Source organism: Argiope bruennichi, chromosome 2 (genome assembly GCF_947563725.1).
Source record: "Argiope bruennichi chromosome 2, qqArgBrue1.1, whole genome shotgun sequence".
NCBI classification, from domain to species: domain Eukaryota; kingdom Metazoa; phylum Arthropoda; class Arachnida; order Araneae; family Araneidae; genus Argiope; species Argiope bruennichi.
In genome coordinates, this window is record NC_079152.1 from 8569450 (window position 1) to 8582052 (window position 12603).

The 12603-nt window shown below is 31.1% G+C and overlaps 1 protein-coding gene across 3 annotated transcripts; it reads left to right on the plus strand.

The window, feature by feature from the left end:
* Nucleotides 1-25: 25 nt before the first annotated feature.
* LOC129961820 (uncharacterized) lies at nt 26-12167 on the plus strand. Of its 3 annotated transcripts, none has more exons than XM_056075399.1 (3): nt 26-281; nt 7517-7775; nt 11358-12167. In XM_056075399.1, exon 3 carries the CDS (start codon nt 11388-11390, stop codon nt 12069-12071), a length of 684 nt encoding a protein of 227 aa, XP_055931374.1. In that variant the 5' UTR covers nt 26-281; nt 7517-7775; nt 11358-11387; the 3' UTR covers nt 12072-12167. The 3 variants fall into 3 exon arrangements, with proteins under 3 accessions (XP_055931374.1, XP_055931376.1, XP_055931375.1); XM_056075400.1 differs by lacking the exon at nt 26-281 and adding an exon at nt 7159-7247; XM_056075401.1 differs by lacking the exon at nt 7517-7775.
* The last annotated feature ends 436 nt before the right edge of the window (nt 12168-12603 follow it).

Consider the following 12603-nt stretch of genomic DNA (forward strand, 5'->3'; position numbering starts at 1 on the left):
ACACAAAATTTTACGCATGGAAAATGCCAGACAGTCCTTAGAGGCTGCTTTTCCTCTTTGCATTCAAGGAGCGAAAGATAAATGTAGAAGATTTCATGTGTTTATTTATTTATATGAAGATTTATAGAAGATTATCTTAAAGAAAACAAATAATTACGTGTCTGAGATAGCAAAATTGAGAATGCTAAATCTGCGATGATTTTTTTTATTAACGGCATGTTTCACACCTTTGTGAAACTTACCTTTTTGAAAATTCTTATGTGAAACATCATCTATTATAGGTATGTTTAGTTACGTACTTTTAACGTTCTGAAAAAATATGTCAGTCCCATTCATGAATATGAAAATTAAATATCTATTATTTATTTTGCTTACTTTTCAAAACATTAATTTAAAATCGATATTCTTTTATTTCTTTTCATTAATTGATTTTCATATCTATCCTAAAAATTTTGCAAATTATTTTTATATTAGCACTACTTTCGCAAATAGATATCTACATTAAAATTATTCATTCATTAAATCTAATTTATTCATTGTCTCTTTGATTTTCTACTGACGGAGTGTTTTATTTCGTTATAAAATTATAGCATTATCTAGTATAGATATTTGTTAGATTTAGGGAACGAGGGACTAAGGTAAATTATTTATTTTCTCTAATGCAAATAGATAAAAATTAAAAGAAATAATAATGATAGATAATAATACTTGATGAGAAAAAATAGAAAATATTAGAGCTGCAAGGATATTTTATTAACGGCATGTTTCATTCCTTTGATAAATTGTAGCTCTGTCTATGATAGGTACAATGGTTCGCATTTATTTTTGGGATACTTTTCTTTTGAAATTAAATTTTAAAAAGCATAATCTAAATATTAAAAAAATTTGCTTCAAAATTTTTCTATATAAACTTAGTTCCGTTTATAATGAAAGCTACATATTTTAAGGAAATTAAATTCGACATCATTTTTTAAGAAAAATTAATTTACAGGGAAAGTGTTAAAAACAATCTAACATAAGTAATTGAACATTTTTAACATTAAAAAAAAGAAAAAAAACATGCAAGTAGTCAAAGGTTTTAATACTTTGTTGGATATCACTTAACTGAAATGACACTTGTAATGCATTTTGGCATGAATTCAACTAGTTTTGTGTGTGTGTGTGTGTGTGTGTGTGTGTGTGTGTGTGTGTGTGTGTGTGTGTGTGTGTGTGTGTGTGTGTGTGTGTGTGTAAGAATGTTCAATTTTGTCTCATTCCTCAGGTTAATACTGGTTTAAGTCATTCTTTTGAAGAAATATTATGTTTTTTTTTTCTTTGCTCCAGTTTGTAATACACATTTTCTATTGGATTTAAATCTAAAAACATGATGGAGCCTTGATTACTTTTGGACAGTTCTATAGCAACCATATGCGAATATTTAGGATTGTATGTTTGGAATTATTGTCTTATCAATGATTACAGTATAAATTTAACATGTTTTGTGTTCCAAGTTTTAGAAAATATTTTCACATTTTTTTATATACTTGCATTGATTCATATTATTTTCAAAGAAAATTAAATTTCCCATACCAGAAGCAACAAAACACCCCCAAATTATTGTGCCTCCATCTCCATGTTTCACAGTTGGCAATAAATTTTTCGAATTGTGCTCGTCATGGGGTTTCATCCATACCATTATTCGCCCATCAGACGCAAATGTGTTACATTTTGATTCATCCACAAACATGACATAACTCCCAAAACGATATATTTTAAATTTTGCAAAATCTAGACATAACTTTCTTGTTATTTCATGAACAAATAATTTTCCTCTGGTATTGTATCCATATGATTTCAGATCTTGTCTAACAATTTCAGGGTTTACTTCTAATACAAATTTCCTTTTTTTTCTAGTTCTGCTATAAACTTCACTAAATTAAGTCGGACATTTTTCTTGATTTCTTTTTTGGATAAGATGTGTTAAAAATACTTACTTCGCGGAATAGTTTCGAAGTAGAATTTTCACTTCCTCTGTTATTTTGTGCACTTTTAATTTGCATGCAATTAGTACACTTTAATTTGCGTTCATTTAAAATGTATATAATTTGTTTTGATTAATTCAACTAAATTCATGCTTTTCGGTCAAATAAAAAAGTGATTTTTTTTAAAAAAAATATTAATTTTATATTAATATTTAATAGCCCAAATGTCAATAATCTGGATAAACAAGCTGGTCTCTAAAGGTGGCTTGGATTTGTATAATTCTGTTCCTTACAATGAGAATAATTGTGCAGGGAAAACAGTATTACAGATATAGTATCACTTTGGATGAAGTCAAAATCGTTTCCGTGCCTATAATCATTAGCGTGGATAGCTTATGCGTCTTCCAGATGATGGCAGATAACTGTGAGATAAAAAAGGAAAAGACGTTTGACGTTACTAGCTATGAAAAAATAAGTCTCACATAAACTATTTTTGGATTATTGAAAGAAAATCTATTAATATAAGTTCCAAGTGGGAAGAAGTTTTATCTGATTGATAGTATCACGCAATATTAGGCATCTCTCCTAGGATAAGAGAAAGTGGCCCATCGTAAAAGGAAATCGAAGAAGAAAGTTTAGTTTATTTCATAGAAAGCAATACACAAAGTGTTCATAAAATAATTTTATGTTTTTGAGTCATCTTCATTCAAAATTAAAGAACTGAAGGAAATCGAATTTTATGTGCTGACAATAAACGCATGTGAAGAGGAATTCAGCAAAAACAGTTTTTTTAAAATTGATTTTTTTAACGAAATAGAAAAAAATAATTCCAAAATTATCCGATCTTGTACAAAGGAGAATGCAGTAAATTGAGAATGCTGCATGTGGGCCAAACTCTAATATTAGCTAAAAAAGAATTATTATTTAATTTCATACTGTATAAATTAGCTATAAAATGACGTTTACTATTTGCCGACACCTGCAGCTGAAATGGATGAGCATGGTGAAATAGAACTTCATTTATAGACTTAGAGAAGAAAGGAGACTTCGATGAATATAAACACACATGCAGAAATAGGTAATATATAACATTTGCAGAAAGTTATCTTTTGTAAATCAAAAGTATGATTTTTAGCACGTTAACATTTCAATTTGCTGATTCTCTTCGCATGCAAAATAGCGACTTTTGGGATTATCATCATCATCATCATTATTATTATTTCAAAATTCATAGTCTGTATCTACCGACAGTGTATGAAACGCCGAAGGTTTATAGAATGCCTGGCATTTCTATGCAAAGCGTGAAATATAAGAATTATCATATACTTTCCTTATGCAATATATGTAATGCCAAGGTACACGCAGAGTGAGGTGCACTCTAGAATGAATCCTATGTAAAATGATGATAACTGCTAATTAGATAAAGTAAGGAAGAAAAATTGATCTCGGCCTTTTTTTATGTCAAGAATAGGAACTCGTATACTAGTTCCCAAAGAAGCAACGGGAAACTCCCCCTCCCAAAATTCGTTTTTTGCTTGTATTTCCAAACTTATTTCAGAATTAATTTTGCCTTCGATAACATTTTCAATTTTTAGAAAAAGAGTGTACAAAATATAAAATGTATCCTTTTTATTTGTATGGTCACAGAAATCATGAATCTTGATAATACTATACATTAGCAAGTATAGAAAAATTAAAAGTTGTTCTACCAAATCGCACTAGATCACACACATTGACTACTCCGAACCGTCTGAGGCAGCAGATGAATCTTAATGTCTAGGCCTCAGTGATAGCATTGATAGGAACTGATGTTAAGTTCTAAAAGTCATCCTTGACCACGGTACAACCCTTCCCTTGGGAAGCACGTCTCGTCATCAGTAGGGGATAGTCGACCCCATACCATTTCTGTATCCACTCGGGTGGCGAGAACCAACCATAATACCTGAATCTTCTCATCTTCATATCGGATGTGCCCTCTGATGGGAGCAAATATCACTAGATATCGAAAATCGTCTATTCATTAGCATATTGTTTGAAAAGTTTTGCTATTCATCTTCATTTCCCATAACAGATCTAGATTTTTACTTCTTACATTCATTATGTTAATTTTTTTACCCCATATAATTACCCCGTATACCCCATATAATTAGGTTCACAAGAAAATGGCAAAACATCTTATTAATCTAATGAAATCTTTAAATTACTTTTTCTCAAATTCTCTAACATGTTGCGTCAATCTAAAGGGATCAAAACTTAATTAAATCAATGCATTAACAGATGAGTAAGCTTCAAAAATATCGAAATGGTGTTCCGTTATCAACAAAAAATAAGTAAAGAAATTTAAACAATCAGGAGTTTTCATTAAGAAATAAGTGAAATGAAAGAAATCAATAATCAAACACCATCTTTATGCAGATGGAAAATGTGTAGAGCAGCAAAAGCAATTGATAAGATTGCACGCCGAAACTTTCACCTAATTGAGGCCAACTTATCAGATTTTAAGGTTCAGTATTTTTTCAAAATGAAAGAAGCATTAAAAGTTCTGTTAAGTGTTTATCATTCTGTATCTTTTTCAGGAAAACAAAAACTTTTTTTTTTTTAAATCAAAGATTAAAAAAAAAAAAAAAAAAAAAAAAAAAAAAACGGAAATTAATTTTTTTTTTTTTTTACTTTTTTTTGCATATTTTTTAATACTATTGACCCTCTCTTTCCCCAGCATAAAATGTTGACCTTGAACACTACGAATACTAAATTTTTATATTCAGAATCCTGCACTTGAGATTTTTGTATTTTGTAGAATACCGAAGAAATATACATTTCAGACAACTTTTTTAAAGCTAATTCGAACGAAAATGTGACCTAAATGTACAATTGTAATTACAAAATCTTGTATTAATTCTCATTGATTTAAATAATTACATTTTTGAATAATCAAATTTACATGCATGAGAAATCATATACTAGGAAGACAGTCAAGCCTTTTTTTTCATGGATTTTGTCCAAACTTTTATAAAGTTTTACACTTTGGAAGCTAACACTGTATATCATACCTCATTTATTCAGTTCGCTGCCTGTTTGAATGATCGAGTTTACAGGCTTGTGAAAGATTGACAGATAATCCACCAACTCATGTATTTGCTAAAATTTCTTCATGAATCTATACTTAAAATATTAAACCTGTTTATCAAATCTTATTCATCTACCATTCTACATTTTGCAGTTTATCGCAATCATTTACTGAATCCTTACTTACATTACTTATTATCATTTATTTATCGCAAGATAGACAGGCTTACTTCATGTAAATGAACAATCCAAATTTGGTGGATATTCTGCAAATTTGGTTTAAAGACTGTCATCCGAATTTCATTCATCTAGATTTATATGAGTTTTTTTAATTATCATATTACAAACCAACAGACATAATTCAAAAATGTGTTTTTCTGGATAGGAGTGTTCAGAAATATGAGGATTCGTCAATAAATCGAGTTTCAAATTTTCTACGATTATAAGGCGTTGTCCTGTGTACGAGAAAATAATCAACTTTAGTGGTCTCTTCAAAACTTTGTCGCATACTTTCCAACAAACTTTTCATTCCACAGAAAGTCTTGCATGGCTTTGGCGTTCAATAGTTACGAAATATTAACCTTTGGCTTAAATTTAACATTTTTTCTGAATCTATCGTGATTCCTTGGCGAGTTATTAGGCGATTGACTCCTGGCATGCCGCTAATAGCCAATGTGTGCTTAGAGACGTTTTCCCCAGTCGTTAGAAATAAAAATTTATAAAATAGCACAGAGCCGTATGTTTAGTCACAAAAACCCATACCAAATTTGATATATTTAGGTGATTGCATTTTTCAATAATCATGCTTACTTGCTTCTGAAATCACAGATCGACAAACAATCAATCCGTAGTTGGATTTGGCTCAACATTTGACAACACTTCAGACATTAAATTTGAGTACCAAATCTTATCAATCTAGCTCTCTTCGTTTTGTAAATATCGAGTTATATTCAAACAGCCAGACAGATGAACTTCCTCTGAACAGATTTTACACAAAATTTGACAGAAATCTGCAAATTAGGTGTAAGTCAACCATCTAACTCTCCGACCCGCTCGAAGGCACGCGGATTTAAACCATAAAACTGAATGACCGGACCGCCGCAACAGCAACATTGGTGGGAACTGTGGTTGAGTCCTAAGGGCCGTCACCGGCCACGGTACAACCCTCCCCGAAGAAAGTACGTCCCGTCATCGATGGGAGGAGCCAGATCCCCCACCTATTATTGTACCTTCCAGGGTGGCGAGATCCAACCATCATGCCGGAAGCATCTCATCCTCATTTCGAGGTGCCCCCCCCCCCGAGGAACGCAAATTAGGTGTAAACACCGCATACCTAATTGCCGTATTCAATCGTATGGTTGAAAGCGTTTTGGAGTTGTCTTTATCACAGAATAGACAGACAGACTGGCATTTGCCAAAAATGTGTTTTCGAAATGAGGGAGGTCCAAAACGTGGAGATTCATCAACATGTGGAGTTCGAATTATTTTGACGATTATTACTCTTTCTCTATACTTCTAAGCATTAAACTTAGAAGGCCAAGAAATGTCTTTGCATGAATCCAAAATCCAACTCAGAAATGAGATTAAAAAACTGATAATTAAGGAAGGGAGGAAGATTATTGGAAGGGGAGATAGAACTATTCCATCAAAGGGAGAACAGCCTATCAACATTTTTGAAAACGTTTCGGTCAATGGAATGGAGGGTGATTTTTATCTTAACCAAGTGCACACTGGACATGGTGTATTTTCTATGCATCAAAGTCGTTTCTTTGACCAAAGACCGATTTGTCAGTGTGGCACCGCAGAAGATTCTATAAATCACGTGATCAATGCCTGTGCATTATGACGAGAACATAGACTCAGATGGCCACGAAATGGGATGCCTCTTGAAGGAAAAAAACTCATAAAAATTCCAGTCATTAAATCCTCTATTAGGGATATTTTGTCAAATCTTTTGTATTTATCTCTCTCTTAATATAAAAAGTTAACACACATTTAATGCATTTCATGCATTTTTAATGTTTTACAACTTAATATGTAATGCAAAATGTTATGTGTTTTACCTATTCTTTTTCTGTACCAATATGCGTTTTCTCTAGAGGGTTCTTTATTGTTTGCAAGGGTCCAATATCATCAAGTGTCGTTTATTCCTTCGTGGTAGGTGAGATTGCTCTTCGGCGGCCCAATCAAGTTTCCCGCATGGTCTCTGGCTAGATCGAGGTATCGCATAGTTTATCTATGTAAATCATCTTGAACTGCAGTTATGAATCTTATGTCTGAAAAATTTATGTTGTATGCTATTTGTTATTATATTAATTTTTGAGAGACAAAAATTTAATTCAATATTTTTTCTGTTTAGCACAAATTATCTGAACTCCAGTTTATCTTTTAAAATGTGCCTTAATGTGTGATATGTAACATAAGATACTTTCTCTAAACTACATATGCGAAAAAGTAAAAATGAGTGAGAAAAAACTCTTAATTTACAGGTGATGGGGAAACATTTTTAAGGCTCTTGTGCACGCACTCACTCCAAGGAAGGAAACTACCCTTTTCCAATCCGCCGACCTCCGTCTATTTTCGTCGTCTCCTAGCAACAACCTTGACCGACATGTCGGAGGCATCCAGCCACGAAAGTGATTGTCCGGCACAATCGCACGGACACGGTTGAGAGAGCGCGTTTTCTGAAAAGTACCAGGAAGAGATTAATCTGATTTTTCATTTGAGTAAAACGAATTATTCATTTTGGTAAGTCAATATGTTATTTTTTTCAAAAGTACGTTGGGTAGCACGCGATAAGTGGATTAATGTACATAACAGTGATGATAGGTTTTGCTTTGCCATATATGAAGTATATAAGGAGAAAGTTTTATAATCGTCAAAAATTCTTTTTGAGTTTTTAATGATTTTTTTTTTCAGAAATTTCACCAATTTAGACTTCTTTGAATTCGAAACATTCCTTTTAAGAGTTAATGTTTGTATGTGACTTTATTAGTTCGATGTGCTAGTTTGATGAAATTTGGTAGGTGGTCTTTACATCAAATTTGTAGATGAAATTTTTAAATGAAATCCATCCACAGGAAATTTGCCTATTCGTGTGCAAGTGAACACTATAATTATAAAATGGAAATTGCAAGATAAACAAAATTTGATTTTCATATCTAACATTTAATGTTTAGTTGAAAGGTGAATGAAGAAAAAAAATATGCAAAGTAAATACATGTTTTTATATTTTTCATAACTTAATATTGTTGTGGCTTCGATTTCGTTGAATATTCAATAAGCCCCAGATAACGACATGCAGCTTTTGATAGTTTTTGACAACTGTTAATTATCATTTTAGTCTGCATCAGATCATATTTAAAGGTAATTAGAATTTTTATTTTTTAAAATTACAATATTAATTACCTTCTTCCGCAACATTTGAGAGAGATAAAGGAAGGTATTTGAAAAGTAACAAAAATATGCTATTTTATATATAAACTTATATAAATCGAAGCAAATAGAAAAGCTGGAAAAAAGATTTGAAAAAGGAAAGCATAAATTTGCTTGAAAAGGAGAAACACGGGATTCAAACACTTAATCGATGCCATTATGATATAAAAATAGACTAAACGACTATTGTCACAATATTCAAAGCATCAAGACTGATTTATAAAATGTTTTCAATCGCTTTAAGCATATACATTGTCCATTTCCGTTATTTAAGAAAATAATAAGGAATTACAAGAACTTCAATAAGTTCATATTGCGCAAAACACAAATGAAATTTACTTTTCTCCTAAGATATTTAGTATATCCGTAATTCCTGCACTTGGATATATAATAATAAAGGTTTAATCTTTATAGATAATTACCCCACTGTGATTAGCTGTCCACAGTAAAGTGAAAAAATTCGCAAGCTATTGTATGGAGTTATACAAATAAAAACCACAACCATTTAGTTTATTTCTCTTGTATAATGAACCTAACTGTATAATTTTTTGTCAAAATTTAGAAAAATATAACACAACAGACTATGAAAAGCGAAATAATTAGTTGAAAAAATATTGCTTTAGATGCTTTTTTAACTATATAATATCTGAAGCGTGTGTTTTAAATTCTCTTTCTTTCCATTGCATAATTGCATCAAACTAATTTCCTATATAAATGTGAAAATTAAGAGTCGTTACTTTTTTTTCTCAAATTATAATTTTTGCATTCTTAAACGTCTAAGATAATAAAGTAGGTATGCTAAAATAGATTGCGCTTTTCTTACATTGTGCGTTAATTTATATATTTATTCATCTCTAACACTTCATTCTTTTATAAGGGCATTTTTATATTTATTTTATTAGGGCAATTTTATATTTATTTTATAAGGGCATTTTTATGTTTTATTTTAATTCATATATTTATTCATATCTAACACTTCATTCTTTTATAAGGGCATTTTTATATTTTTTTTAATTTATATATTTTTTCATCTCTAACACTACATTCTTTTATAAGGGCATTTTTATTCAGTAATAAATTTTCATATAGTTTTCTTTTATTCACTAAGTTTTAATATCTAAATTCTCAGACCAAAAATTTCTGAAATATAATAGATTTGGAACTGATTTCTTTACAACAGTCGTGTTAAATAATTTATCCAAAGATACTAAGTAAAGTTCTTTAAAAATTTCTTGATATTATTTGACCTGATTGATGGCATCTCGAATAAATTTAATATTTATAGTACATTAAAATATGTGAAGGTATTCTTCTTCTTCTTTTTTTTTTTGCCCTTTTTTTAAAAAATAAAAATTGTACTTTCTGAAAATTTGCTTTTCAACCTTAAACTTTTTTCAAGTGTTAGTTTTGTATGCATTTGGGAATAAAATTCTTCTTTTTTTTTGTTTATATACATGAAATGGAACATAAAAATAATTTTTAAATGTTGCCAGCTGTCTTCGACAAACAAATGATTCATCTAGAATAATAATTGGGCTTAGTTGCAATGAAATTGCTTATGTATAATTTGATAATTATAGTTACTTGAACAAAGAAATTTTAACCATCAAATTGTTCCAAATATTAAAGTCTTTATTAATTGTGTATATCCTAATGGATTTGTGTCCTTGTGTATCTAATGGAGTTGTGTTATTAAAAACATAACAATGTAATAGTTATTGTTGTGTAATGATTAGTCATACAAAAATATTTTTTAAATGTTGCTATAATTCAGAAAAAATTTGCATAGCTATTAGAGTTGTGTGAAAAGAAAAGACATTAAATAAAATTTTAATTTAATAAAATTTTAAAATTTTATAATATTATTTTTTGCAGTAATATCTTTGCAAGTTTTCGCGAAAAATCTCCAAAATTCAGTTTAACTTTTACTTAATTTGAGTTCCATACGAAATTTCAAAGAAAATCACCCCGATTTACAAATTATCATTCACTGAAGAATATATATGTGTCGAAATTAATAGTTGCAGATCAAAGTGGTCTAGCTTGTAGAGCGCCAGCATACACATAGATACATACATTTATCTTTACTATTAGTAGAGACAGAGATTTAAAAAAAAATGTGATGAATTTTTAAAAAAGGAGCAGCTTTCTTTTATTGTGGTTCAAACATATATGCATGTGGATTTAAGGTTTTTCTTGTTAAACCGAGATGTTCGTTCATATACTCTTTTATTTTATGTTTAACGTAAAAAAAATTAAAGGACAATAAAAAATGATTTGATGGCTAAAATCTCTCAAAATTTATTTCCCCATCTATTTTTACTCATATGAGAACACTAAAACATGCAATCAGTAGTTGCTTACTCCACTCCAAATTCCATTTTCGAGATAAGTTTTATAAAAAGTGATTCACTAGATATTCTCTAAGGCTGAAACTTTTAACAGAGTTCCTCAGCCAAAACCATTGTATCGACTTTCAAAATTTTTGTTTTATGTAAATGTTCTTAAATCTTTAGATACGTCATCCATGTTCGTTAGTTTCCCACTTTATTTTACTAAATCTTCGAGATATATTACAAAATAAATTTTTGGCACAGCCAAAAGTCTTAACAACTGAACAGATTTCACCAGTTTTATTTGGCAATATGAAGACATTCCTAAATAATCAAAATTCTTTATATTTATTGTTCAGATTTAATTTTAAAAAGTTTAATCTTTTGTTGTGATAAGATATAAAATTTGAAAACTAGTTGGTATGAGTAGATAAATACTATTTAATAGAGATATAACATTTGTCATCAAAAGCGGATCCTTAGAATTAGTATAATCTATGACCATCAGCTTCTGTGACATAAATGCGTCAGATATACATTCGTTTTTCTCCTTCCGTTGCAGGTGGTTTAAAGAATCCATGATCCATCTCTTATGATTGGTATACAGAATGGGCACTCAGGAAATCCATTTGAAGACAGCCTGGAGCAAGAGGCTCCGCCACGCTTTATCCCATCCAAAGATGCCAATCCGGCCTTTATTAAAATCCCCATCGTTATCGCTTGCACTATAGTGGTTTTCGTTCTTCTTATCGCTGGAACTGCAACTACTGTGATTTCATATCCTCCGGAACCTCCAGAATGGCGGATGGAGGAAGATAGTGAGGATGGACCTGTCCAGAAGAAACTGAGTGTCCACACAGCTCTTGATGGTGATTACAAACTGCTGGGTCCACTTTTAATAATGGCAGGTGGATTCCTTCTTATTGTAGATATCGTGCTTTGCGTCATTGTCACCAAAGAAGCCTACATCGCTCAACGTTCCATCAGGCCAAATTCAAATATACCGAACAGTTCAGAACCCATGTCGCTATTGGGAGGTCCATTTTTCCTTGCAGTTCCTTCGTTGACCGACCGAAGTGCAGTCACCCCTTTTGCTTTCTCCAGACAGCTGTGGACTCTGCCCAATGCGCCTTTACCCGATTTCGCGTCTGATGATGTTCCTCTTAAAGGGTCCAGGATTCGACCCGGGACGGCTGTTATCACCAGAAATCATCAACCCCCTTTCAATCCAGATGTTGAAATGCTCTCACCAACAGAAGACAGTTCCAAGGATTGATTGATCACAGCTGTTATCAAACCCATTAAGAAGAGATTAACTATTTAGTTTGTTAGCTGTTCTAGTCGGAAATAAAGACAATATGGATATTAAAATATATGTAATTACAGAAGGCTTTTTAATGGTTTATTTTACGTAGCTATTAAGTTCCTATTATCAAGGCCATTAAGAAAAGGTTAAGCTACGAGGTTCGTTTTTTTTTTCTCAAGTTTCTATGGACCGTTAAAAAGATAAGAACAAGGAACAAAATGAATTTATTACAAAAAGTTATGTTCAAACAAGGTTTTGTTTCGACATAATCGCATTTATCTTTCTGATGGGTTAGAATGATCTTTTCTCAGAAAAACAATGCCACCGGCGACATGAAATAAGTCTTAACACTCTTTTGAAGATCCGTTTAAGTATAGAAGCTCTTTGAATTTTCTTTTAAGAAAAGAATATGTTGCAGAAATGTCTAGGCACGCAGTGATATGTCAAATCGTTGCATGGATTTTTAGCCTGCTTCATTTCTTTCGAATTATGTGATCAACGT

Excerpts from the sequence above, each read along its gene's own strand:
- LOC129961820 (XM_056075399.1), top strand. The coding sequence starts at position 11,388 with ATGATTGGTATACAGAATGGGCACTCAGGAAATCCATTTGAAGACAGC.